General features: G+C 65.3%; 1 protein-coding gene across 1 annotated transcript; it reads left to right on the top strand.

Moving 5' to 3' along the window:
• Positions 1-54: 54 nt before the first annotated feature.
• Positions 55-9,518, top strand: MISP (mitotic spindle positioning). The gene is made up of 5 exons (XM_058282235.1): positions 55-211; positions 4,324-5,965; positions 7,123-7,271; positions 8,116-8,154; positions 8,466-9,518. The coding sequence occupies exons 2-5, from the start codon at positions 4,399-4,401 to the stop codon at positions 8,553-8,555; spliced, it is 1,845 nt and encodes a 614-aa protein (XP_058138218.1). The 5' UTR covers positions 55-211; positions 4,324-4,398; the 3' UTR covers positions 8,556-9,518.
• Positions 9,519-24,583: the final 15,065 nt, after the last annotated feature.

Here is a 24,583-nt window from a genome sequence, read left to right as displayed (position 1 = left end):
TCACCTGGGAGGGGCGGGCGCCGGCGGCTGGAGGGTGGGGCTGCCCCCGCGCCCGGCCATAAAAGGCGTCGGCCCAGGTGCGTCTGCTCCCCGCCGGCCTCCCCGCGCCCTCCTCGGACTCTCCGCGCTGTGGCGGGAGGCGCCGTGGGTCTCCCCGCATCGGCCCCGCCGCTCACCTGTACCTGTGCCCACCTGAGCAGCTCCTGGACAGGTAAGGCCCAGGTGGGGCGGCTGCGGGGTGGCAGGACCTGCTTTCTGTTTCCTGGGGAGCGGGGGGTTCTGTCCCCGCCCCGCCCTGTCCTTTGGCTTCAAGGCCAGCCCCAGAGGGAAGTGGGGGAGCCCACGGCCCCCCAGCTCTGCCGAGAAACCGGGCCTTGCAAGTGGGTGGGGAGACGGGCAGGGGGGGTCGTGGGCCTTCTTGCTCGGGGGGAGTGCCCCCTCCTACCTCACTGCGTGACCTTGGAGAAGTCTCTCCCCCCAGGCGCCTCAGTTTCCCCACCTGTAGGATGGGCTCTGAACCCCGAGTGGGCGGCCGGTCCTTGTCTACACGGTGTGCCAAGCAGGCTGGGTGGCTGGCCAGTCCCCGCCCTTCTCGGGCCTCGGTTTCCCCATCCGAGCAGCAGGGCAGGGCGACGGTGGGGCTCAAACCCCAGACCCACCGCTGACTGCCCTGTCTTTGGGCAGGATTTCAGGGTTTTGGGGTGCCTCAGTTTCTGCCTCTGCAAAGTGGGGTAAAGGTGCTGGCAGGGGCGTCTGGGGGAGCCAGCGAGGCGCGGCCTTGGTCTGGGCGGCCTGGCGTGTTCGGGGCTCACACCGCTGCCCTGAGCTGGCCCTTTACCCCAGTCTGTCCCCAAGTCTCCCTCCCTGGGGAGCGCGGCCAGACTCGGGGCTGGGGGCCCGTTTGATGGAAGAGACTGAGGGTCAGAGGGGCCCTGTGGTCAGCCAGGGAGGGCAGCGCCGAGTCCCAGCCCGGGCTCGGCACCCAAGCCTCCCTGCTCCCTCCCCGTCACCCCCACACGCGCTGGGCCACCGCGGCCTGGGCCAAAGGTCCCGCAGCGAGGCTTCTGCCGCCCTGAGCCTCGGGGTCCCCACCTGTCGGGGGGCCCCACCCACGTTTCCCGGCCCGTTCCACGCCCCCGTTCCGGCTTTGGGAAACCTCCCAGCAGCCCCGATGAAGCCGCTGCGCTGATGCCCCCTGTTCTCAGAGGAGGAAACCGAGGCTCAGGGAGGGGAAGTGGGATTCGAACCCAGCCCCTGCGGACAGCCTGGGGGCGTGGGCCCAGAGGGGCGGGGCCGGGTGGGGGCTCCGCGAGGGACACTGGGGCAGTGTGCCCCCCGCCCGCCCGGGACGCCACTCTCGCCACTCTCGCTCTCTGTCTGCTCTGGACTTTGCCTCCCGGGTGGGCGGGGCAGGGAGGGGGCCGCACCTGCTTCCCCGGCGCGCCTTCTCCTGGCCACCTGCCCACAGGTGAGGCCCGGCACGGCGAGGGGTCGTGCACCGCTCGGCACCGTCTGCCCCCCGGGGGACACCCGGGGAGCAGGGAGCACCCCCCCGCCCCCTCGCCCCTCTGGACCCAGCGGGGTCTCGGGCGCTGGGCTCCTGGCGCTGCACCCCAGGAGCTCTGAGGCTTCCGGGGCCCGGGCTCCCTCCTGCCCGGGGCTCCCCAGCTGCCAGGGGAGGGACCCGGCTGTGGCCCCCACACCAGAGGACAGGGGACCCCCTTTGGTTCTGGGAATTCTGGGAGTTTCTGGGGAGACATCCCCCAGCGCCGGCCAGGCCTCGGGGCGTGGCAGCCCCCCTCAAGTGCGGGGAGCGGTGGGGGGGGGCGGGGCTGGCTGAGTCCAGCAGGTGCGGCCGCAGCGTGCGGGTGGGGTGGGGTGTCAGGGAGCACAGCTGGGGTGGGGGGTCCTGCGCTCAGCCTGGGACTCCGCGAGGTTGGAGTGGGGGGCTGGGCTCCGCTAGGGGTCGGGGGTCAGGGTGGGGCTCAGCGCCAGGGGCTGGGGGCTTGCTGGGGGTCTCAGCCGGGAACGGGGGCTTTTCCTGCCCAGAAGAGCCCGGAGCCCCTCCCCGCCGGGCGTCCGAGCCTGGGCCCCTCCGGCAGCCCTTTGCCCCCAGTGCCAGGGCCATCAACCCCCTTCTCTCTGGTCTGGGCAGGGAACAGGGAACAGGGTGGGGCTGGGAGGGGCAATCCAGGAGGCTGCCTGGAGGAGGCGGCTGCCGAGGCCTTGAGCTGCGGGGCTGGGCACCCAGCACTGGGGCAATTGGGGGAGGGGCCCCTGGTGCCGTCCTGGGGCTTTCGCAGCCAGCTGGGCGTGGAGCCCCGTCTCCTCCCTACGCACGGACGGGGAGACCGAGGCTGAGCGAGGGGGAAGGCCTGCCCCGCCGCGAACGCGTTTGTTGAGTGCCTACTGTGCACACCCCTCGGCTGCCAGGAGGGGGGATGCCCCTGAGGTCACGGAACCAAGGAGCTGCTGGGGGGGGGGGGCGCTGAGGAGGAAGCTGTGCCCCCAGCTTGACCCCACCCCCAGCACCTGACACCCACCACCCATCTCCCTGGAATTACCGTCCCGCGTGGGTAAAGCTCCTGAGCTCTCTTCTACAGCACCTGCCCGGGTGCCTGTCGTTAAGCGCCTCCTGTATACCAGGCTCGGGGCTGCAGGAGGGGACACGTGCCTGGGGCTGCAGGGAGGTTGGAGGTGGGTGAGGGCGAGGCCGTAAATAAACCCCTTGCCCTCTCAGGCCCTGGGCCACGGTGCCTTCCGAGCAGGGCGTCCCCATGGGCGGCCCTGCCTGCACCCTCCGCGGCCCCGGGGAGCCTGCCCTCCGGGGCGAGGACCCAGCCCGGCTGCCCCGGGCCCCGCTGGGGCTGCTCGGCCGGCCGCTTGCTCCTCGCCGGCTCTTCACTACTTCAGCACGAAAGGCTGCCTGGCGGCGGAGGCACGGCCTTAGAAGTTTGCTTCCTGCGCCGCCCAGGGAGGCCCGGCCTCCTGGTGAGAACGGGGGCGCGCGGCTCTCGGCCGGTCGGCGTAACGCAGGGGCCGTAAGGGCTCAGCGGCGCCAGGGGCCGAGGCCGGGGCTGCAGGAGGGGCTGGCGACCGTCGGGAGGGACGGAGGCTCGGGGGTCCCCCAGGGGAGGTGTCCTGTGAGCTGGCGGGAGGGAGGCCACGGAGGAGCAGAGCAGGGTCAAGGCAGGGAGCTGCAGGAGGCGCAGGGGTGTTCCAGAAGGTTCCTGGAAGAAGTGCTTGGCGGGAGCCCGGATGCCTGAGGGGAAGGCCGGACAACCCCCCCAGAGCACTGGGTCAGGGTGTCATCCGGGGGCCCCGAGGCCCCACCCAGGCTCTGGGGCAAGGTCCACCGCCTTCCCGCAGCGTCCTGGCCTGCTGGCACCACAGCAGGGATTGTCTGGGCTGTGACGAAGGCGTCCCAGGGGCGGGCGCAGGGCACGGAACAGCCTGTGGGGGCCGGGCAACCCGAGGCCTCCTCTCTGGGCCCCAGTTTCCCCCCGACAAGGCTTGGGGTGGGCCAACTAGGGCTGGATGAACACCTAGTGAAGGAGAGCAGGTGCAGCTCAGGGGTTGAGCACCTGCTTCCCATGTATGAGGTCCTGGGTTCGATCTCTGCTACCTCCAAAAACAAAAATTACCGAAGGAGTCTTGGCATGAGGGGAAGGCAGGAAGGGCTTTGCCTCCTGGGAGAGGGGCCGATGAGCTCACGGGGGTAAGGGAGCACCCCAGGAAGCTTTCTGGGAGGTGGCATTTCTTGTGGGCTGGTGATACAACGGGACACGATGTAGACTCTTGGGGTCGGGGTTGCCTTGACTTCACTGGGCTGCGAATGAAGCCCAAATGGGCCCATAAGCAAGGAAGGGTAGGGGTTCAGGCACGGCTGCATCCAGGAGCTCACACAATGTTTTGGGGCGCTGGTGGGTATTGGACTTGCTCCCCAGCCAGAACTTGTGTCCCCCAGCAGTTCTCCACCCCATCCGCCTACCCAGCAACTCCAACGGAAAGGGTCCAATGTCCCTCATCAGGTCCAAAGCCTCAGGTTTTCCGGTTAATTACCTGATTGGCTAATTGAGCCAATCAGAGGCCAGAAGGTAGAATGCTCTGATTGGCTGAGCTGGGTCATCCGTGGGCCAATCACAGAGGCCAGAGGGTAGAATGCTCTAATTGGCTGGGCCAGGCCACTCCCCCGTCCCTGAGCCAATCACAGAGGCCGCTGGCCCCGGGGCTGTCCCTTTAGGCCTGGAAATTGCCCCTTGACCCAGATGCCCAGGCGGTGGCCTCGGGAACCCTGAGCAAGGTCGTTTCCTCCTCCCTCAGCGAGCCCAAGGCATCCGTCTCCGCCCCACCAAGGAAGGCCTCCAGCGTCTGGCCGGTGGGCTGGGACCCCAGGAGATGGACCGAGTGACCAGATACCCCATCTTCGGCATCCCCCACTCGCCCCGGGTCACCGGCCTGGCGCTCGACGGGGACGCCAGCTACACGTTCGAGCTGGTGGGCGTGGGGCCCGAGGCGGCCGGCTGGTGCTGGGATGGGCCGCAGGCGTGGCCTGAGGCCCGGCCGGACACGGCGGGCCAGGGGACGGCCCCCGGCTGCCGCGCCCCCCGCGGCCAGCTGTCCCTGCAGTGGCCACCCTCGGAGGAGACGAGGCCCTTCCACCTGGACGCCGCGGACACCTTCCCCAGGAGGTCCCGGGGCCTGCAGTGGGAGCGCGGCGCGGCCGTCCAGGAGCAGGCGGTCAGGGCCCCCGGCACGGCGGCCACGCCCCGGGGCGCCCCCGACCCCCCGGACGGGGCCCCCCGCCCGCCCCTGGAGGAGAAGGCGGTGGACACGGAGCAGATCGACTTCCTGGCAGCAAGGCAGCAGTTCCTGAGCCTGGAGCGGGCGCATGGCGGGGACCCCCAGACCGCCCCAGCCAGGGGGACCCCTGGGGCCGTCCCCAGGCTCAGCCAGGCCCCCCGCGGGCCCCACCTGACCAACGGGTCTGTTGTCCCCATCCAGTCCCCCGCGAGGCAGGAGGTCAGGGATGAAGGGACGGCCCACGGCACGCCCGCCAGCTCCCCCGTCCCCGCCGCGGACGCCCCCGGCCAGGAGACGCCCATCGAGCGGGAGATCCGCCTGGCCCAGGAGCGCGAGGAGGCCCTGCGCGCGCAGAGGGGGCTGCGGCGGGCAGCCAGCCAGCAGGAGCTGGTGCAGGTGCCCGCGCGGCCGCTGCTGGCCCAGGCCGGCCTGGGCGCCGCCCCGCGCCCCGAGAGGGGCCGCCCGTCGCTCTACGTGCAGTGGGACCTGGCGCGGGACACGCAGCGCGAGCAGCTGCGCTGGCAGGAAGGCCTGCGGGCCGGCCGCGCGCCCAGCCCCGACGCGGTCCCCGCGGGCCCCGGGCCCAGGAGGAGCCCCAGCCCAGAGCCCACCCTGGACATGGCCGTCCGGGCCCCCGGGGCGAGGAAGGGGGGCCACCTCCCGCCCGATGCCCACCGGCGGTCCCCGGGCCCCGGGGGCACCCGGCGGGAACGCCCGGCCTTCGGCGCGGACGGCCTGCCCGGCGCTCGGTCCACAGGTGAGCCCGAGGCCCTGGGGCCCCGGAGGCACCTCTTGGAATTCTCCGGAAAGTCCTCGGAGGCCCAGCGAGAGCCCCGGAAGCCCGCCCAGGGGTCTCTGCGAGCCAGCAGGGGCGTCTTGCGGCGGGAATACTTCCTCCTGCGTCCCCTGCGGTTCCGGGTCCTGGATGTGCCCCAAAAGGACGGGGTGCCCCAGTCCCGGGGCCTGGAGGTGGCCGGTGCCCCGCCGTGGAGGCTGCACAGGAGCAGCTCGTCCGAGCTGCTGGAGAGGGAGGTGGAGAGCGTCCTGCGGCGCGAGCGGGAGATGGCGGAGGAGCGGCGCAGCATCCTCTTCCCCGAGGTCTTCTCGCCGTCGTCCGACCAGGACGGTGACCAGGACTCCAGGAGCTCCTCCCGGGCTTCGGGTGAGGACGGCCCCGGGGCGCCGGGGGCCCCCGATCGGCCACACCCCCCGGCGGGAGGCTTGGGAGCAACCGGTGTGCCTGTGCGTGGGGCGCTTTGTGGTTCGACACAGGCGGGTTTGCTTGTGCTGTTCCCCTCGGCGGCTGTGCCGCTCGTCAACAGGAAACCCCTGCCCCGGCGCTTTGTTTTTCCAAAAGGTTTATTTCATTTACTTACTTCTCTTCACCCCTCCTGGTTTGCACTTGCCGTGTCTGTTCCTTGTGCACTCTTTTCTTCTCTTCTTTTCAGGAGGTGCTGGGAGCCGAACCCCGAACCTCCCACGTGGGAGGGAGAGCCCTAATCTCTTGAGCCGCCCCAGCTCCCTGCTTGTCGTGTCTCTCATTGTGTGTCCTCTTTGTGCCTCTTGTTGCATCACCTTGTTGCGTCATTTCATCGTGCCAGCCCATCACATCAGCTCACCATCTTGCTCGTCTTCTTTAGGAGGCACCAGGAACAGAACCTGGGGCCTCCTGTGTGGTAGGCGGGAGCTCAATTGCTTGAGCTGCATCTGCTTGCCCCTGTTGCTTTTTTTTTTTAAGTTTTATTTTTTATTTATTTCTCCCACCCTCACCCCATTCCCCCTGTTGTCTGCTCTCTGTGTCCATTCACTGTGTGTTCTGTGTCTGCTTATATTCTCATTAGGCGGCTCTGGGAACCGATCCTGGGACCTTCCGGAGTGGGAGAGAGGCAGTTACTCTCTTGCGCCACCTCAGCTCCCTGTTCTGCTATGTCTTCTTATTGTCTCTCCTCTGTGTCTGTTGTTGCGTCATCTTGCTGCGCCAGCTCTCCGCATCGGCCGGCACTTGTGCGTGGGGCTGCATTCCCATGTGGGCCAGCTCGCCCTCACCAGGGGGCCCTGGGCATCGAACCCTGGACCTCCTGTGTGGTAGGCGGGAGCCCAGCTGGATCCCGCCATTGCTTCTTGATGTTTTCCTCCTTGAATGACAGCCCATCTCCCGCCCCCCGCTCCGGCCGCCCCGCCGCGCTGGCTTGATCTGCCGGTCCGTTTTCCCTCCGCTGTCTCGTCCGTCCAGCTCCCCGATGCCTCTGTGCCTCGCGGGCCGGGTCACCAGGCTCTGCGCCCCTTCCTGACGCCCCGCTTTCCTCTGCCCCCCCCCAGGCATCACGGGCAGCTACTCGATGTCTGAGTCGCCCTTCTTCACCCCCATTCACCTGCACTCGGACCTGGTGTGGACGGTAGAAGCCGAGCCTGGGCCCCCGGGGGCCCCCCTGGAGGACGCCCCCTGGCGGAGAAAGAAGGAGCTGCGGGTGAGTCCGAGCGGAGGCCACCTCTCCCGACTGAGACTCGAGTCTGACCCGGGTTCGAGTCCTGTCTCCCACCCCGCCGGCGACTGTGCCTCGGTTTACCCCATGTGTGAGGTGCAGCATGGCTAGACCGGGCCTTGCTTCCACCTCTGGGCATCTGCCCTCAGGGGCCACGGCGGCAGGGCCTGCGCGGGGGTCTCCAGGCCCCAGGCTGAAAGCGCCGCTGCCTCGAGGGGGGCGGGGCTTTGACAGTTTAGACCCTCATCCCGGTGACACCGCGCACCCCTGCCCCTGCCTTTGGCACCTTAGTGGCAAGCCTTGGCACCCCCATTTTACAGAAGGGGAAACCGAGGTACCCAAAGCCCAAGTCTTACAGCCCCTGAGCTCCTGAGTCGGGACTCGAACCCAGGCCCAGGTCAGCAGCCACGAGGCCACGCTCCTCCCTGGCTGGGGGAGGGGGCCTTGCCCACCTGACGCTCCCAGCCTGCCCCAGGAGGTGGGCCTCGGAGGACGGTGAGGACCCAGGATCGGGTGTTCAAGTCCCAGCCCCGTCCCTCGCCCACTGTGAAGCCTTGCGCAAGTCGCTGCCCCTCTCTGACCCTCGGTCTCCTCTTCTGTGACATAATTGCTATAAGCGCAGCCCCCTCCAAGCCCCCGGGTCCACCGTCTCTACGAGGGTTGAGATGAAATACTTGCAAAGGATGACGGGCTGTGTCCAGGGCAGCAGCACGACGGGTGGCTTTAGTTTGGGGTCCTCGAGGGGCGCCTGGTGGGGGACGCCTACCGATCTGCCCAGGGGGGCGGGGCGGGACAGGCGCCTGGGGCTGACGTGTTCTCCTCCCTGCAGTACTCCAGCCTCCTCGGGTCCGACCACGTCAACTCGGAGGTGAGCGCTCACCCGCGGCCTCGTGCCCCCACCCCGGCCACCAGGGCCTTTCTTCGGGGCGTGGGGGCTCTGGCACCTGCGGTGGGCTCCGCCGCCCCCTGCTCGGGCTGCCCGCGGGCGTGGGCTGGGGGAGGACTCCCCGCGGAAGCCGGGACCGCGGCCCCTCGGGGCCACGCTGACCCAGACAGAGCCCCGTGCGGGCTCGTGCGTTCCCGGCCACGTCACGAGGGGTAGGGGGTCAGGAGCGGAGGGGATGAGCTGCGTCCGCGTGGGTGGGACGGGGTCTGACGGGGCTTCTCCCGCCCTCGCAGGTTCTGGAGGCCACGCGCGTGCCGCGCCACAAGAGCCCCCTGGCCGTGCGCTGGGAGGCCGGCCTCTACGCCAGCGAGGACGAGGACTGAGCCGGGCGCTGGCCCCTCCGCGGGCCGAGGCCGCGCCCCCCAGGAACCCTCGTCTCGCCCCGACGGGGCTGGGGGCTGACTTGGGCCTGTCGGCTCTTGACCAGACGCACTGGGGGCCAGAAGGAAGGAGGCCCCTTCCCAGTCCCGGGTGTGGCTCGTCCCGCTAGTCTGAGGGCGGAGGGCCTGGTCGAGGAGGGGTCGCGGGTCCCCACCCCAAGCTGTCGAGAAGAGGGTTCTAGAGGAGACCCCCGCCCAGCCCGGCCCGGCCCCCGTGAAATAAAGCAAGCGAGCTGCCGCCTCCGTCCCCGCCTGAGCAGGCGCCGCGCCCGGAGCCTCCCCCGTCTGATTTCTCATGGCGGCCCTCGCCGTCCCCAGCTGCCTGCTGCCTCTGCCCCCACCCGCTCTGGTGCCTCGGTTTCCCCCCACACGGGGGATGACGATCGCACCGGCCTCCCAGGGGGCTCGGGGAGTTGGTGAAACGCCCTCTGCGTTTGGGGCAGTGATGCCTGAGTCAGACCCCCAAGCCGGGCTCGGGGGAGGGAGCTGGGGTGGGGGCTGCATGTGGGCAGAGCAGGGTGCCTGAGGGCGGAGGCAGGGCCTGTGGCCACAGGGAGAACCTAGTGTGAGGGAGGAGGCACGGCCCCACAACACAGGTCAATCCCAGTCTGAGGGAGGAGGCTGGCTCTGTCCACAGGGAGAGCCTGGGCCTGTCTTTCCTTCCTCCTGTCTGTCTCTCCCTCCTCTCCCCCCACCTCTTTTCCGGGTCCTCAAAACCCTGCTCTCAGCCCAGTCACTGTTTCTTTGTTCTGGCCGTAAAGAAGCTCAGAAACAGGAAACCCGTTTCCCCGGTTGGAGGCCGGCTCTGCTGCCTGTGGGTCCCGGGCACAAAGCTCCCACCCACCGTGTGCTCCCCCCGGCCTGGGGCCCCGCACGCCACCCCCCCCCCCCCGTGTGCTCCACCCTCCCCCGGCCTGGGGCCCTGCACACACACACCCCCCCCCCCCGCCTGGGGTCCCGAGCACAATGCCCCCCCGCATACACCCCCCCAGGCCTGGGGTCCTGGGCACAACGCCCCCCCATGTGCTCCATCCCCCCCCCCGGCCTGGGCCCACCCCCCCCACATGCTCTCCCAGGCCTGGGGCCCCGCACGTCCCCCCCCCCCCCGCGTGCTCCACCCTCCCCCGGCCTGGGGCCCTGCACACACACACCCCGCGTGCTCCCCCCGGTCTGGGGTCCCGAGCACAATGCCCCCCCCGCATGCACCCCCCCAAGCCTGGGGTCCTGGGCAAAACGCCCCCCCATGTGCTCCGTCCCCCCCCCCCGGCCTGGGCCCAACCCCCCGCGTGCTCTCCCGGGCCTGGGGCCCCGCACGTCCCCCCCGTGTGCTCCCCCCATCCTGGGGCCCCGCACGCCCCCCCCCCCGCGTGCTCCACCCTCCCCCGGCCTGGGGCCCTGCACACCCCCCCCCCCCCGCATGCACCCCCCCAGGCCTGGGGTCCTGGGCACAACGCGCCCCTATGTGCTCCGCCCCCCCCCGGCCTGGGGCCCCGCACGTCGTCCCCCCCCCCCACCCCCGCGTGCTGCCCCGGGCCTGGGGCCGCTCCCCCTGCCTGCCCCGCACCCCGACACCAGCTGCCCTGAGGCTCCGTCACTCCCTGGGCCCCAAGGACCCGGGACGCGGGGCAGCGTTTCTGGGAGCAGGAGATCGGGGGAGCCACACGAATCTGGAGGCGAGGGACCCCCGTGCGCCCACATGGACGGGGCCAGATACCCGGGGCTCCGCCGGCGGGAAGGCTCCGTCCCGAGCTGGGGGCCGGCAGCGTGACCGAGCCGGAGCCTCGGGGAACTTTCTCGCTCTTCTGTTTGCAATGGTGTAAAATTCACAGAAAAGGAGCGGGTGCGGCTCAGGGGTTGCGCGCCCGCTTCCCTCGTATGAGGTCCCGGGTTCGAGCCCCGGTAGCTCCTAAAAAAAAGCCCACACGTCACAAAATCCCGCCTGTAAGCCTGGCAGTTCAGCGGGTGCTGGGATCTCCACGGGGTCGTGCACCCGCCACCCACGTCAAATCCCCACGCCTCCCCGCCCCCCAGCCCCTGCCGCCACGAGCCCCTTCCCCTGCCGCGCATTTGCCCGTTTGGACGTTTCGTATAAACAGAATCGCGCACGGCGTGGCCGTCCGTGTCTGCTTCTCTCGCTGAGCGTCTCCAAGCCGTCGAGCAGCAGCGCGGCCCAGCCTCGTTCTTTCCACGGCCTCTGGGGACGGAGCCGCCCGGCTCATCTCCGGGTGGACGCGCAGGCTGTGTCCGCTTCGGGGCGCCGCGGCGAGCACGCATGAATTTTAAGCACCTGCTTCCCTGAGTCTTGACGTAGTCACAGAACATTCCAGAACATTCTGGGGGCCCAGGACGTCCCCTCGGGCCCCTTCCAGTGGGAAGGGCGGCTGACGCCAGCGGGGCGGTCCTCTGGCCTGCAGCCTGTGAACTCGCAGCCTTGAGCCCCCGGTGCCCGCGCGTCGGCCTGCCCGCGCCGCCCGCCATCCCGCTTTGACTGGCGCCGCCGGAGTCCGTGGGACACACCGAGGGTGCAGGACGCGCCTCTAAGCCGTAAACGTGGCGGAGGCAAAGCGTGTCCCAGAGGCCCGGCGGGGAGCCGTGGGCGCCCCAGTGACCGCCAGCTGCTGGGGGCTCCCGGTTCTGGAGCCACAGGGAACGAGTCCGGCCGACAGTGGCCTTGGAAGTGGAGCCTCCGGCCCGCGACTGGACACGAGCTCTGAGGGGGGCCCTCAGCAGGGGAGGCGGCGGGCGGGCCCCAATCCTCCCCCCGACACCGGGAGGCCGCAAATGCGCCCTCCTGACGGCCGATTCGGGCCGCGGGCTCCCAGGGGTCCGTGTCGCAAGGGGCAGAGATGCGTTGCAGCAGTTTGATATGGATAGGAATTCCAAAACAGATACGGATTTTGTTTGTGATCTGGTCTGTACCTGGCGTGATTGAGGTATGACTGGGGCTTCGACTGGGCCACGTCAGCAGGGCGTTGAGTCTCCGCCCCTTGGTGGGTGGGGGCTCACAGATAAAAGGCAAAGGGCAGGGCTGAGGGTTTCTGATGTTGGAGTTTGCTGCTGAAGCCTTAAGCTGGAGCCCTGGGAAGTCAGCTCCCAGAAGAAAGAGGAGCCAGCCCCAGGAAGAGAGGAGCCCTGAGCCCAGGAAGAAGCAAGACCCTGGAAGGGAGGCGCCCAGGAAGCCTGAGCCCTCGCAGACGTCAGCTGCCGTCTTGCTCCAAACAGACTTTGGTGAGGGAAGTAACTTACGCTTTATGGCCTGGTAACTGTAAGTTTTTACTCCAAATAAATGCCCTGTATAAAAACCAACTGATTTCTGGTATTTTGCATCAGCACCCTTTGGCTGACTAATACACACGTGTTCTCAGCCTCACGGTCTCAGGCTGCCCAGCTGATCTTGCTCACTGCGCGTCACAAAACCAAGACAAAAAAAGGAAACAATAGAAGGGCCTGGGAGAGAAATGGACTTGGCTCAACTGATAGAGCATCTGCCTACCACGTGGGAGGTCCAGGGTTCAAACCCAGGGCTCCTGACCCGTGTGCTGAGCTGGTCCATGCGCAGTGCTGATGCGCACAAAGAGCGTCGTGCCACGCAGGGGTGTCCCCCGCGTAGGGGAGCCCCACGTGCAAGGAGTGCGCCCCGTAAGGAGAGCTGCCCAGCGTGAAAAAAATGCAGCCTGCCCAGGAATGGTGCCGCACACACGGAGAGCTGACACAGCAAGATGACACAGCAGGGGGGGGGGTATATGTGGACCTCATATTTTTTTAATGTAACATTAAAAATAAATTAATTTTTAAAAAAAGAGAAAAAAGCAACAAATAAAAAAAAAAAAAGATGACACAACAAAAGGAGACACAGATTCCCAGTGCCGCTGACAAGAATCCAAGCAGACACAGAAGAACACACAGTGAATGGACACAGAGAGCAGACAACTCGGGGGGGGGGGAAGAGGAGAGAAATAAATAAAATAAATCTTTAAAAAAAAAAAAAAGCCCTGGGAGCCGTCCGGAGGGCTGCCACATGCTGACCTAAAAACAAAAAGCACGGGGGCGGCCCCTGGATGTCCCCTGCCTGGCGCGCTCTGTGGGGCGAAGCACGAGTTTGACGCGCTCCGTGTGTCTCGCGTCCCGTCCCACTGCGGGGGCTTTCTTTCAGTTTCAGCCTTTTAACGAGGCCACCGCTGGAAAACGGAGGAAGAATTCCACCCGCCGGCGGAGCGGACGCGTTCCAGAGGGGATCCCGTGGGCGGTTTCTACGAATCTCTCGTGGAATTCCCGAGGGAGGGAGTGTTGGGCACGAGGCAGGTGCAGCCCCCGGGGGCTGGCAGTTTGGAGACCCCGTGTCTGCACCTCCCCAGTGCCCCTCGATATGGCCTGGTTTCCTCCCGACTCAGAGAATCACAATCCGCCCTGGGGAGGGGGGAGAACTCACCAGAAAAGCTGAACCATGAGCCGAGCCTGGCGTCCTCCCCCCACGTCTCCCCACTAGTGTTTTCTCAGGGTCCCAAGGTCTCCCCCAGGCGTTGCTCTTATTTATTTCACTCCCACAGGATCCTGTTGGTTCACGCAGGAAGCGCCAGAGACCGGGCTGCCTTTCGCGGTTCCTGTAGTCGCTGCTTGGGTGTATGTGTCAGCTTTTGCTGAGTAACAACCAGCCCCAAAACTTAAGTGGCTCGAAACGGTAGCAGATCCGTGGGCTGGTGGCTCAGTGGGCATCTCTCCCCCTGTACTTGCTCACACAGCTGCGCTCGGTGTGGGGGGCTGCCTGGTCTGGGACGGCCCCCCCCCATGCCTGGCAGTTGGGGCTGCTTGGTCAGGGGACAAGGGTAGGATTGCGAAATAAAAGTCAGGACACCAGGTTAGATTCAAATCTCAGATGACAGGGGCAGAGTTTTTAGCATAAGTATATCCCAAACATCGCACGGGACATACTGGGACTGAAAAGTCATTCTTCGCTCATCTGCACTTTGAAGGTAACTGGACTTCCGGATTGGGATTGGCTAAATCTGCTGCCCGAGCTGGGGTGGCTCAGTCACGGTGTCCCGGGCTGCCCCGGGCAGGAGCTGGTGCCCCAGGCCTCCCGAGGCTTCTGGAGTCGTCCCATCAACCAATCTGTGTCACACGCCCGGCCCCGTCAGCTCGGAGGGGCCTGGGGGCAGGAGCGCGGTCCCCTGGGGAGCAAGCCGCATGGCCCGTGTTTCCTCCTCCGAGACGTACAATTGACAATAGACTCCCCTCAGAGGGTTGCGGGAGGGCCCACGGCTTAACAGAGTGGCCCCGGTATGCAGTAAGTGCCAAACTAGTACTGGCTTGGGTGGCGATTTGATTCATGTCAGTGTCCCCACCAGGCTGGGTGGCTCGGGGCGGGCAGCAGCCCGGGCTGTCACCTCCCTGTCCCCAGCGCCCGGCCCGGCACCTGGTAAACAGTAGGCGCTCAATGCCGGCACCGTTCAGATCAGCAGGCACCCCGAGAGCCAGAGGGGCGCCTCCAGCAGCCCCCGGGCTTTGACAGTCGTAAGGCAGTGCACGAGGCCCTGCAGGTGGGCCCCGACCTGAGCCCAGGACCGGCCTCGTTTGGGGTCTCGGATGGGGCCACCCTGGGTGGGCGGCCGGAATCCAACGAGGGATCTTGGAGGAGGAGGGGCCAGGCGGACACAGGGGCGACAACCACTAGCCACGGGGCAGCCCAGCCTTCGGCCCCTCCCGCACCTTGATTTCGGTGAACGTGGGAGCAGGGTGGCGAGGGCAGCCTCTCGGACGCGGGGACACCTGAGCAGAGGCCAGGAGGCGAGGAGAGGATGCTAGAAAGAACGCTGCCCCTGGGAGAAAACAAAAGCTCACCTGATTGTGGAGGAGAAAAGAGTTTTATTAACCATCTTGCAAGAAGGGACAAAATGACCGGCGCGACAAACAACAAGAAACAGTGATATTTATACCCCAAACCTAACAGCGGGCCCCTCCCCTGTGACTGGGTCCCCCAGGGCTTACAGCCTATCGAGAGCTCACGCACTTGCCGGGTTCCTGCTCTGATCCCCGCCCTCTAAGCTCCCTGCACTCCCGCAGGCTCCGGCTCTGCTTTCACCCCGGGCGCGCTTTTCAAATTTGGGGCCACATGCCCCCAGCACGCGCCACGGGCAATCCGCGCTAGAGCCCCGCCCCCGGCACTCACCATTGGCTCTCCACTCTCTAGCCACGCCCCCAGCACGCACCATGGGCTTTCCCTGCTCTACCCCGCCCCCGGCACTCGCCATTGGCTCTCCCCACTCTAGCCACGCCCCCAGCACTCGCCATTGGCTCTCCCCACTCTAGCCACGCCCCATCACTCACCATTGGCTCTTCTCATTTTGGCCCCGCCCCCAGCACTCGCCATTGGCCCGCTCTAGCCTCGCCCCAGCATTCACCATTGTCTCTCCCCGCTCTAGCCCTGCCCCCAGCATTCACCTTGGGCTGTCCTTGCTCTAGCCCCGCCCCCAGCATGCACTATTGGCTCGTCTCGCTCTAGCCCCGCCCCCAGCACTCACGATTGGCCCTCCCCGCTCTAGCCCCGCCCCCAGCACGCGCGATTGGCTCTCCCTCATTTCCCCACCACTTTCCAAATTCCTGGCGCGCCACAGCCGCTGGCTCCGCTACCCTCCCTCCTCCAACAGCAGGGCTCCGGCTTCCCTTCGTGAAAATTAAACTTGACCCTTTTCCACAAGGAGGAGCCGGGGAGCTTCCCAGGAGGATGGGGCTCGAGCAAAGGTCCTGGGGCAGGGCCGTGCCTGGCCAGCGGGGGACGGCGAGGGGGCCCGTGTGGCGGCTGAATGGGGGGCACGCGCACGGGGCAGGCGGGAGGCAGGTCGAGCAGGGCCTGGTGGGCTTTGCCAGGGAGGGGGGAGCCACGGAGGGCTGTGGGCGGAGGCCCCGGCCCTGCCTCGGGTGCTGGCGGCGCCCCCCGCGGCTGCAGGGGCGCAGGCGGAGGCCAGGGTGGGTGCGCGGGCCTGGAGGGGCGGGCAGAGCCTGCTCCTGCCCTTCGCTGGGTGAGGAGTGTCGGTGGAGGGGGCAGGAAGCGGCCAGCCCCGAGCGCCCGCTCATGGCGCCAGGCGTCCTGGGTCCTGCCCCTCCCCGGCCCGTGGACCAGGGCGCGCGGCCACCCTGGACGCTCTCGCCGCGGCCTCGAGGAGAAAGCCGAGCGCCCTGGGTCCCGCACACCCGGCCGCGAGCCCTTCGGGTGAAGCAGGCGGGGACCGTCCAGGCAGGTGGCCCGGGGGCCACGTGGCGCCTGCAGGGGCAGCGCCCGGCCAGCAGCCTGGGAGCCCGGGACGACAAGGGGCCGTGGGCGGGATTCGTGTCGCCGTTAAACTCCGCGACCTCCAGGACTCCACCAACACCGGGTGCCGGCGACGCTGTGGGGACAGGGACAGCCGCCTGCGCGTCGTCCGGTCCCTCGGGAGGCCCCACTCTCAGCTGAAAACCGCTTGAACACCCAGGCCCGGCGGCCACAGGTCCGGCTGCCCGGCGGCCACAGGGGACGCGCCAACGCCCGCGGACGAGGAGGTCAGGCCAGGAGGTTTGTGGCAGCTTCCTGGCGAGGGCGGGGGCGAGAAAGAGAAACAAGCTTCACGCCCATGTCAAGAGAAGCCCTTGCCGGAAGACGGGGAGCAGTAGCCGACCACAGAACGAGGGGGTCTCTACAGATGGGGAGAGTTCTAGAGCGTGGGCTCCTGAGCGGGGAAAAAATGCAGAGCACAAAACACGTTACCTGAGCTCACAGGGGCAGCCGTGCTCGTAGAGGACAGGCTGGCAACGTGCACACGGCGGCAGGCGCTTAGCCTGGGGGCGGCGGGGACGGAAGGGGGTCTTTGATCTGACCTGGAAATCTAATTTCAGCAGGTGGGATTGTTCTCGTCCAGCTTATGAATGTGACATCGGTTATTACAGAAAAGGAGCTTCTTGGTGAACTGGCTGTTATCGGTTAGCAACGGCTGCGTAACAAATCACTGCAACCTCAGCTGCTTGAAGCCACGCGCAGCGTAGCGTGGGATGGTCAGGGCCGAGGTCACTGGGACGTTGGCCAGGCTGCGTCCTCACGGGAGGCTCGACTGGCAAAGGACCCACTTCCAAGCGCACTCGGATGTTGGCAGAATTATTTCTTATGATAAGACTCAGGTCCTTGTTTTCTTCTAGCTTGTCTTGGGTCCTAGACAGGTGCCCCTCCCCATAAAGAGTGCACAGCATAGTTGCTTACTTCTGCCTGGTCATTTTTATTTTTTTCCCAAAGATTTATTTATTTTTAGTTATTCCCCGCCACCTCGTTGTTTGTGCTCGCTCTCTGCTCTCTGTGGCTGTTCATCTTCTTCTTTAGGCAGCACCCGAAACTGAACCCAGGACCTCCCGTGTCGGAAGGAGGCACCCAATTGCTTGAGTTACATCTGCTCCCTGCTTGTTGTATCTCTAATTGTGCCTCCTTGTTGCATCAGCTTGTTGTGTCAGCTCGTTGTCTCGCTCATTTTCTTTGGGAGGCCCTGGAAACTGAAGCCAGGACCTCCCACGTGGTGGGCGGGCACCCAACTGCTCGAGCCACATCCGCTTCCCCTTGGTCACGTTGTGAGGCTCTCCTGATTAGGCCAGGCCCACCCAGGAAAGCCTTCCCTTTGATGAACTCAAGGCCAGCTGACCTGGGGCCTTCTGAAAAATCCCTTCGCCTTCGCTCTACGACATCCTGCCGGCATCGGGGAGCTGGCACGGGACGTGTGCACAGGGAGAGGGACCCTCAGGGCCATCTCAGAATTCTGGGCATTTGGGGGGACTTAAAGAGGGCTAGGGCGTGGCCCGGGGTCAAACGCCCCCCAGCTCCTTACTCCCTGGGCCACCTTGGATGAACGAGGCACTTCCCCTCCGAGCCTCAGTTTCCCCGTCAGTAAAAAGGGGACTTACCCGCCACCCCAGAGCAGACGGCGGGTGAAGGGCGCTGCCGCGGGCGCGTCACCCCCTCTGACTTCCTCCCTCTCGAGTCTCACACCGGCGGCCCGGGGGCCAAGGACCCAGCTTGGTGTCGTCCTGGTCGGCCACCACGGTTTACAAAGTAAACATTTATCTTTAAAGATAACTCAGGACATTCTGTGTAAAGCCCTGGCTTCCCGCTCGTCTTGCGGACCCCGAGCTGCGGCCGGGGGGCCTGGGCGTCCCGGGGCCGTGGTCAGCCGCGCAGCGTCCCCTGCCACCGGCCGCCTGCAGCCCGAGGTCAGCCGCGCGCCCGGGGCCCCTCGGGCGGTTGGCGGGCTTGGAGGTGGCCTGTGCAACGCGTCTTTAGGGACACCTCTTCCCGCAGCGCTTTCACCACGTTTCCCTTTTTATGAGAGACGTGAGGAAACTATCCTTGGAGAAAACTGGGCAGGGCCTGGCGGGGAGAAATTTCTCTTTAAAAATAAACCCTCCGTGTGCCTTTTCGAGACCCGCGTCCCGGCCGCCCCCCGCCCGCCCCCGTCGCACCTGCGGGTGGCAGGCTGCCGGGCCAGGTCCTCGAGGCTTTGTGCCCGGGGGAGACGCGGCGTGGGGAGAAGGTTCGGCGGTTCCTCTGGAAGCCAAGCGCGGAGCGACCCCGGGACCCTCACTCCACCCACCGTTCAGGCCCGGGGAGCGAGGAGGGGCTCGGGTCCTCGCATCCCGACGTGGCCGCAGGCGGGGGACCCAGCGTCCGTCGGCGACGTGGGCGAGCCAGCGGGGCCCGGGCGGCGGCGGGGGGCCCAGAACACGCGCGATCGCGGCGGGCCTCGAGGACTCGCGTCGGCGCGCGGGGCGGGGGGCCGCCGGCGTGAGGGCCCCGCGTCCAGGAGAAGGGGCCCGGCAGGGACAGAGGCGACGCGCGGGGCCGGCGGCGGGCACGGCGGGCCGTTGCTTCACGGGCACGGGCCTTCTGTTTGGGGTGAAGAGGAGGTTTTCGTAACGGGCGGTGGTGACGGTTGTGCGACCTCGTAAACGTTGTGGAACACTGAAAACGGTTAAAATGGCCAAGCTGTACGTTATATGCAGGTCACCACAATAAAATAGAATTTTAGTGTTAAAAACAAAACTCGAAAACCTCAGCCCGGGGCCGTGAGGGCCCTCTCGGGGCACCTGCTCCCAGCTTTCCCGCCGCCCCCCGGTCAGAAGGAAAACCCACAGGCCCAGGCCGCCGCCACCCTCCTCCCACCCTCTCCACAAACCCTCTTCCCATCCCGTGCCTCGGTTTCCCCGTCGATAAAACGGGGTGACGAGGTGAGGAAGAAACTAGGACGTTCCAAAAGGCACTTAGAGCGGGGCCTTGCATACAGTAAGCGCTCAATAAGTGTGACTGCCACGGTCGGTCGCCGTTGCTGACCCCACATCCGAAATTCTCTTTCCTGCGGAGGCGGACGCTGCAGCCCGAGGGCGCGGTGCGTGTGACAACGTCCCGTTTCAAAGGCTGCGGGGGACACCGCCGCGCGCCCGCCGCGTCCCCCCGGGCCCCGTCCGCCGCCGCCCAGAAGCGGACTCAACCCGGCTAGGCCCGGGCGGAGGCGCGACAAGCAGAGCCGTCCCCGCACACGGCGCGCCGCCCAGCGCGCAGGGGCCACGAGCCGGCACCGACGTGCCCCCCGCGGCTGAACCCCGACGCCGCCGCGGGGCGGGACAAGCCAGGCGCCGCGGACAGAGGCCGACCCGCGGACGCGAAGAATGAGAGCAAGCCAAGGTGCGGGGCAGGGGCCGGAGCCCGGGGGGGCAGGAGCGGTCACCCCGCGCCCGGCCATCCCCCCGGGGCCCCCTGGCCGACGGGGACGCGCGGCGCGGTGGGAGGAGGGCCTCGGCAGGGCACGGGCAGGGGCTGGGGGCTTCCCAGGCCAGCTCAAGCGGGAGCTCGGGTGCTGAAAGAAGACCTAACCTGCCGCGGGTATCGGGGCATGGCTGGACAAAGCGTGTCCCCCCTAAGGGACAGGCGGGGACGCAGCAAGTCCACCTTCTCTTGGCGGTGCAGGGCACACACCACCGGTTCTGGAATTCCCACCATCTGACCTAGAGAAACAGGTGCTACGAGCAGGGAATTAAGCAAAATGCTGGAGGCCTTAGATCTTCCCATTGTCTCAATTGTTCTCTATTATTAAGCTACAGGCTGTAGACTTCTTAGTTCTCAGAGACCTTCTGTCATTTTAAACTGACTTGTATATTAAGGGAAAAAAGTGTCTTGAGTAGGATGTTTTGTACTAACGCCTGGCCCTCTTCTGCGATGGGTATTGCGTTTGATTGTTGGGATTTTCTCTTTTTAAACATGGAACACTTGACTTTATTGCCAAGGGAAAAAAAAAATACTATTCCAGTGGGGGGAAAAAATAAAGGAAAAGAGGGAAAAGAAAAGGAAAGGGGTTGCTGAGAAGAAAAACAAATCAAAAAAACAAGAGCTGCCGGGGTCGTGAGGGGCCCGAGCGCGATCTCGTCCCACGCGGGCTCGAGGCCTCCCGGCTCGTCCTCGGTTTCGGCGGCTGAAGGCCGCAGCTTAGACGCGGCCGTGCAGGGGCGCGGCCCCCGGGCCCCTGCCCGGCCACGCGGGGATGGCCCGGTCTTTGCCTCTGGGAAAAGTCCTGCCTGGTTTTGCTTTGAGACGTGGCCTTATTCCTGTAAACAGAGCCGAGAGGCCTGGCTCAGCTCCTTCAGGGGCCTCCGAGCAAAGAGGAAGCCGCGGAAATTCGATTAACAGAAAACCAGCTCCGAGCGGGCTCAGAAGCCTCAGAGCCGTGCAGGGGGCCGTGCAGAAGCACATTTTCCAGAGCGGGAGTCAGGACAGCAGGTGCAGCGTCCTGCCGGGGCGATGGCTGGGTGGTGACCGCAGCAGGTTCCTGGAAATGTCAACAGCAGCCTGAGCTGTGTCGGAAAGTGGTTAAAATGGGAAATTCTCGGTTATGCAAGTATATGTTACCAGAATAAAACGTTTGAAAAACCGTAGAATTGTACAGCAGAGTGAGCCCCGCTGTAAAGCAGGACGACGGCTAATAGCGTAATTTTAATGACGTTTCATCTGTTCGAACGAAAGTGCCACGCTAGGGTGCAGCGTTGCTAGCAGCGCAACCCGTGGCGGGCACAAGGGAATCCCGTGCTCCCTGCAGGACCCGACAATTTCTCCAGGACAGAAAGCCTGGCGGGTCGCTCCGATGCGCGCTGCGAAAAAACATGGCCCGAGAGGCCACCGGCCCTCGGACGCCGCTGGTGTGAAACGTCCAGCCCGGGCAGCGCCACTGGACAGAGGCTGGGGGAGGCGAGTGGGGGGGACCGCAGGTGGGTGCAGGCTGCTTTTTGGGGGATGAGAATGTTCTGGAACTAGCCAGGTAGCCAGTAGCACCGTCTAGTAAACAGACTAAAACCCGCGGAAGCGTACACCCCAAGGGGGTGAGTTTTGTGATTTAGGAACGACATCTCAATTTTTAAAATCTCTTTTTATTTTGTTCTTATTCTTTTTTAAAAATTTTTTTTGTATTTTATTTTCAATTTTTATTTTATTTTTTATTTTTATTTTTATTTAAAGATTTATTTATTTATTTAATTTCTCCCCCTCCCCCGGTTGTCTGCTCTCGGTGTCTATTTGCTGCGTCTTGTTTCTTTGTCTGCTTCCGTTGTCGTCAGCGGCACGGGAAGTGTGGGCGGCGCCATTCCTGGGCAGGCTGCACTTTCCTTCGCGCTGGGCGGCTTTCCTCACGGGCGCACTCCTTGCGCGTGGGGCTCCCCTACGCGGGGGACACCCCTGCGTGGCAGGGCACTCCTTGCGCGCATCAGCACTGCGCATGGGCCAGCTCCACACGGGTCAAGGAGGCCCGGGGTATGAACCGTGGACCTCCCACGTGGTAGGCGGACGCCCTAACCACTGGGCCAAGTCCGCTTCCCTCGTCTTCTTTTTCGAGAGCGCTGGGGACTGACCCGGGGCCTCCCGCATGGGAGGCGGGAGCCCAGCTGCTCCACCCACATCTGCTCCTCTAATCTCAACTTTTCAAAGTGTCCCAACACATGGAGAAAGAGAAGGTGGAAGTGGTTAAAATGGAAGGGGCCAGGGTCCATCCCCACCTGGGCAGTGCCCTCGTCGCTCTGTGCCTCGGTTTCCCTGTCTGTGACACGGGCGCCTCGGAGCCTCCCACGGCGCGGGGTCTCTCACCTAATCACCTCCGCAAAATCCGCAAAGAGCCTTTTCCAGATCAGCTGCCGCTTACGGGCTCCAGGGCTTAGGGCCGGAAAAGCCCGGGGCCCACGGCTCAGCCTGCGCCGTCGCGCGGGGAGAAGCCCCCAAGCCGGCAGCGGGGAGGGTCTACTCCCCAGTCGACGCGGAGGAGCTTTTCCCACGCACTGAACGAGAACCCCGAGCGACGGGGAGGCCTTCGCCTGCGGGGGGCAGCGCATGGGCGGCTCGAGGGCTCGAGGGCTCGCGCCCACGCCGATACGGCCCGCCGGGCGCCCCGCAGGCCCTCAGGTCACTCCTGTGGGACCGCTCGGCGGGCAGCGGCGGGGCTGGGATTAAGGCTCCAGCCAGACCTCGCAGGAGCCACGGGCAGGAAGAGGCTTAAGCGACCCAGCAGTCCCAGGACCGCTAGCTGCCGAGTGGAGGCGGATCAGCGTCAGGCTCGGCCAGCTCCAGGGGTTCAGGCCGCGTAGCCAGGATCCCCCTTAGCACTGAAAGCCCAGGCTCCAAGCCCCAGGTCTGCCACCGACCTCAGGCCCTGCGGGCAAGCCCCATTCCTTCTCCAGCCTCAGTTTCCTCGCCTGCAAAGTGGAGGTGACCGCAATTCCTGCCTCCGCACGTTCACACAGGGGCGTTATGACACACGGTTAGCACTGAATAAACATTGGTTCGTGTTACTATTGACGGAGCAAGTAAAGAACCCCACGCCAGACAACTGGGGACTTAGGTGCAGCCTCCCGGTTTGAGGCCGAGAAGAGGAAAAGGCACGCTGCCACCAGAGGGCGGCCAAACGCCAAGATGCAGCCCCAGCCCTCACCCAGCCCCAAAGGAAGTGGGACCCGACCCCCGGGCCAGAAAAACCCTCCTGCCGGCCCCTTCTAACAGGCACGTGAGCCCAGGCCCCTTGAGGGCCCAGATGAGAGCAAATGCACCCCTGGCTCGCCCCACAAAAAGCCCCCAGGCTGGTGGTGGCAACAGAGAGGGAGGCGGTAGTGGACAGGGCACACCCAGCCATACTGGGTAGTGAGGAAAGCAATCGTCCCTCTCTACACACTTTTATGTATTTCTTCAATGGTTAATGTTTTCTAGGACATTAAAGTTGCTGAAAATATCGAAAAATTGAAAAACAGACATTAAAACCCACTTCACTATTTTTAGTTTAGTTCGTTCGTTTGTTTGTGTTTTAGGTTCCGGGAGCTGGAGCTTGAACTGGGACCTTGTGTACCGGAAGCTGGTGCTCAACCGCTGGGCCACATCGGCTCCCCTGGGCTGGTTTTTTGTTTGTTTTTGTTTTTAAGAGGCACCAGGAACAGAACCCAGTACCTCCCATGTGGGAGGCAGGCGCTCAACCTCTCGAACCACATCCACTCCCCTACTTTTTAATTAAAAGAGAATCTATTATAACTTTTTTTTTAAGATTTATTTTATTTCTCCCCAACTTCCCCCACCATTTTCTGGTCTCTGTGTGTTTTTCTGTGACTGTTTCCATCCTTATCAGCAGCACCGGGAATCTGTCTCTTTTTGTTGCTTCATCTTGTGTGTGTCAGCTCTCCATGTGGGCGGCGCCATTCTTGGGCAGGTTGCACTTCCTTTTGCACTGGGCGGCTCTCCTTACGGGGTGCACTCCTTGCACGTGGGGCTCCCCTATGCGGGGGACACCCCTGCGTGGCAGGGCACTCCTTGTGCGCATCAGCACTGAGCATGGACCAGCTGCACACGGGTCAGGAGGCCCGGGGTTTGAACCGCGGACCTCCCATGTGGTAGACGGACGCCCTATCCACTGGGCCAAGTCCGCTTGCCTGTTATAACTTTATTTTTCTGGTTTTGGTGTCGGCAAACTCATCGGTCCTATATTCAAAATCGGTGTCTTGGCTTCTCTCCCTTTCAAGGAGAGGCTCTCCATTTCCACAGCTTCTCGTGACCGAGCTTGAGCTGAATAATGGAATAAAACAAAAAATTACTGATGAGGGACTCGGATGTGCTCAGGCGACTGGGCTCCCGCCTCCCACAGGGAGGCCCCTGGTTCAGGTCCCGGTGCCTCCTAAAGGAACAAGGAGGAGGAACAGACACAGCGAGTGCATGCAACGAGGGGGCGGCGAGAGACAAATAAATTAAATGTATCTTTAAAAAGCATTTGTCGGAGAGCAGGGTGCTTGGAGAGGTCCTTGGCCCATGGAGGGGTGGCTCCCTGGTGGCCCCGGTGGCCGCTGGCCGGGGCTGGCCGGGGCGTCCTCTCGAGCCGGGCTTGGGGGGGCGGCCGGCGGGGATGGCTGGCCCCCGACGAAGCCACTGGAAGGTTCCGGCGCAGCAAAGGCTCCAGAGGGGCGGTAGAGAAAACGCCTCCGGGCCCAAACCTGCTTTCAAAAATCGCTTTTCCGCCAACAGCACGAGCCTGTGGCCGCCCCCCACCCCAGCCTGGCCCAGCCCCCCTTCCCGGCCCCGCCCCCACTGCCTGTCCCTCCGCGGCCACCAGAGGGCGCACGCGAGCGCCAGGTCCCCGCGAGCGCCAGGTCCCCGCGAGCGCCAGGTCCCCGCGTCCCCCCCGCCGCAGCCCTGCCTGCTCCCACCTCCCCGGGTGAGAGCCCACGTCCTCCCGCGGCCCTGGCCCCCACCCCCCCAGTCTCCCCCCTCCCCTCACCCTCACCCCCAGTCTCCCCCCCCGGCCCCGTTCTTCAACACGCCGGCCCCACCTGCCCCAGGGCCTTTGCACCGGACCCCCGCCCCGTGTCTGCAGGACCCTCGCGCCTCGCTCTCCACCTGCAGGTCCCTCCTCAGCTGCCCCTCACCTGCGCGGACCAAGAATCGGGGCAGCGGGGGCAGC

Source organism: Dasypus novemcinctus, chromosome 19, assembly GCF_030445035.2.
Source record: "Dasypus novemcinctus isolate mDasNov1 chromosome 19, mDasNov1.1.hap2, whole genome shotgun sequence".
Lineage (NCBI taxonomy): Eukaryota > Metazoa > Chordata > Mammalia > Cingulata > Dasypodidae > Dasypus > Dasypus novemcinctus.
The sequence above is the reverse complement of the archived record's forward strand: the minus strand, read 5'-3'. Positions and strand labels throughout refer to the sequence as shown.

What these genes read in the sequence shown, in the direction of transcription:
- MISP (XM_058282235.1), top strand. Translation starts at nt 4,399, where the DNA reads ATGGACCGAGTGACCAGATACCCCATCTTCGGCATCCCCCACTCGCCC. An exon ending in GGAGAAAGAAGGAGCTGCGG is followed by an intron (nt 7,272 to 8,115) that starts GTGAGTCCGAGC and finishes TCCTCCCTGCAG; the next exon opens with TACTCCAGCCTCCTCGGGTC. An exon ending in CCGACCACGTCAACTCGGAG is followed by an intron (nt 8,155 to 8,465) that starts GTGAGCGCTCAC and finishes CCGCCCTCGCAG; the next exon opens with GTTCTGGAGGCCACGCGCGT.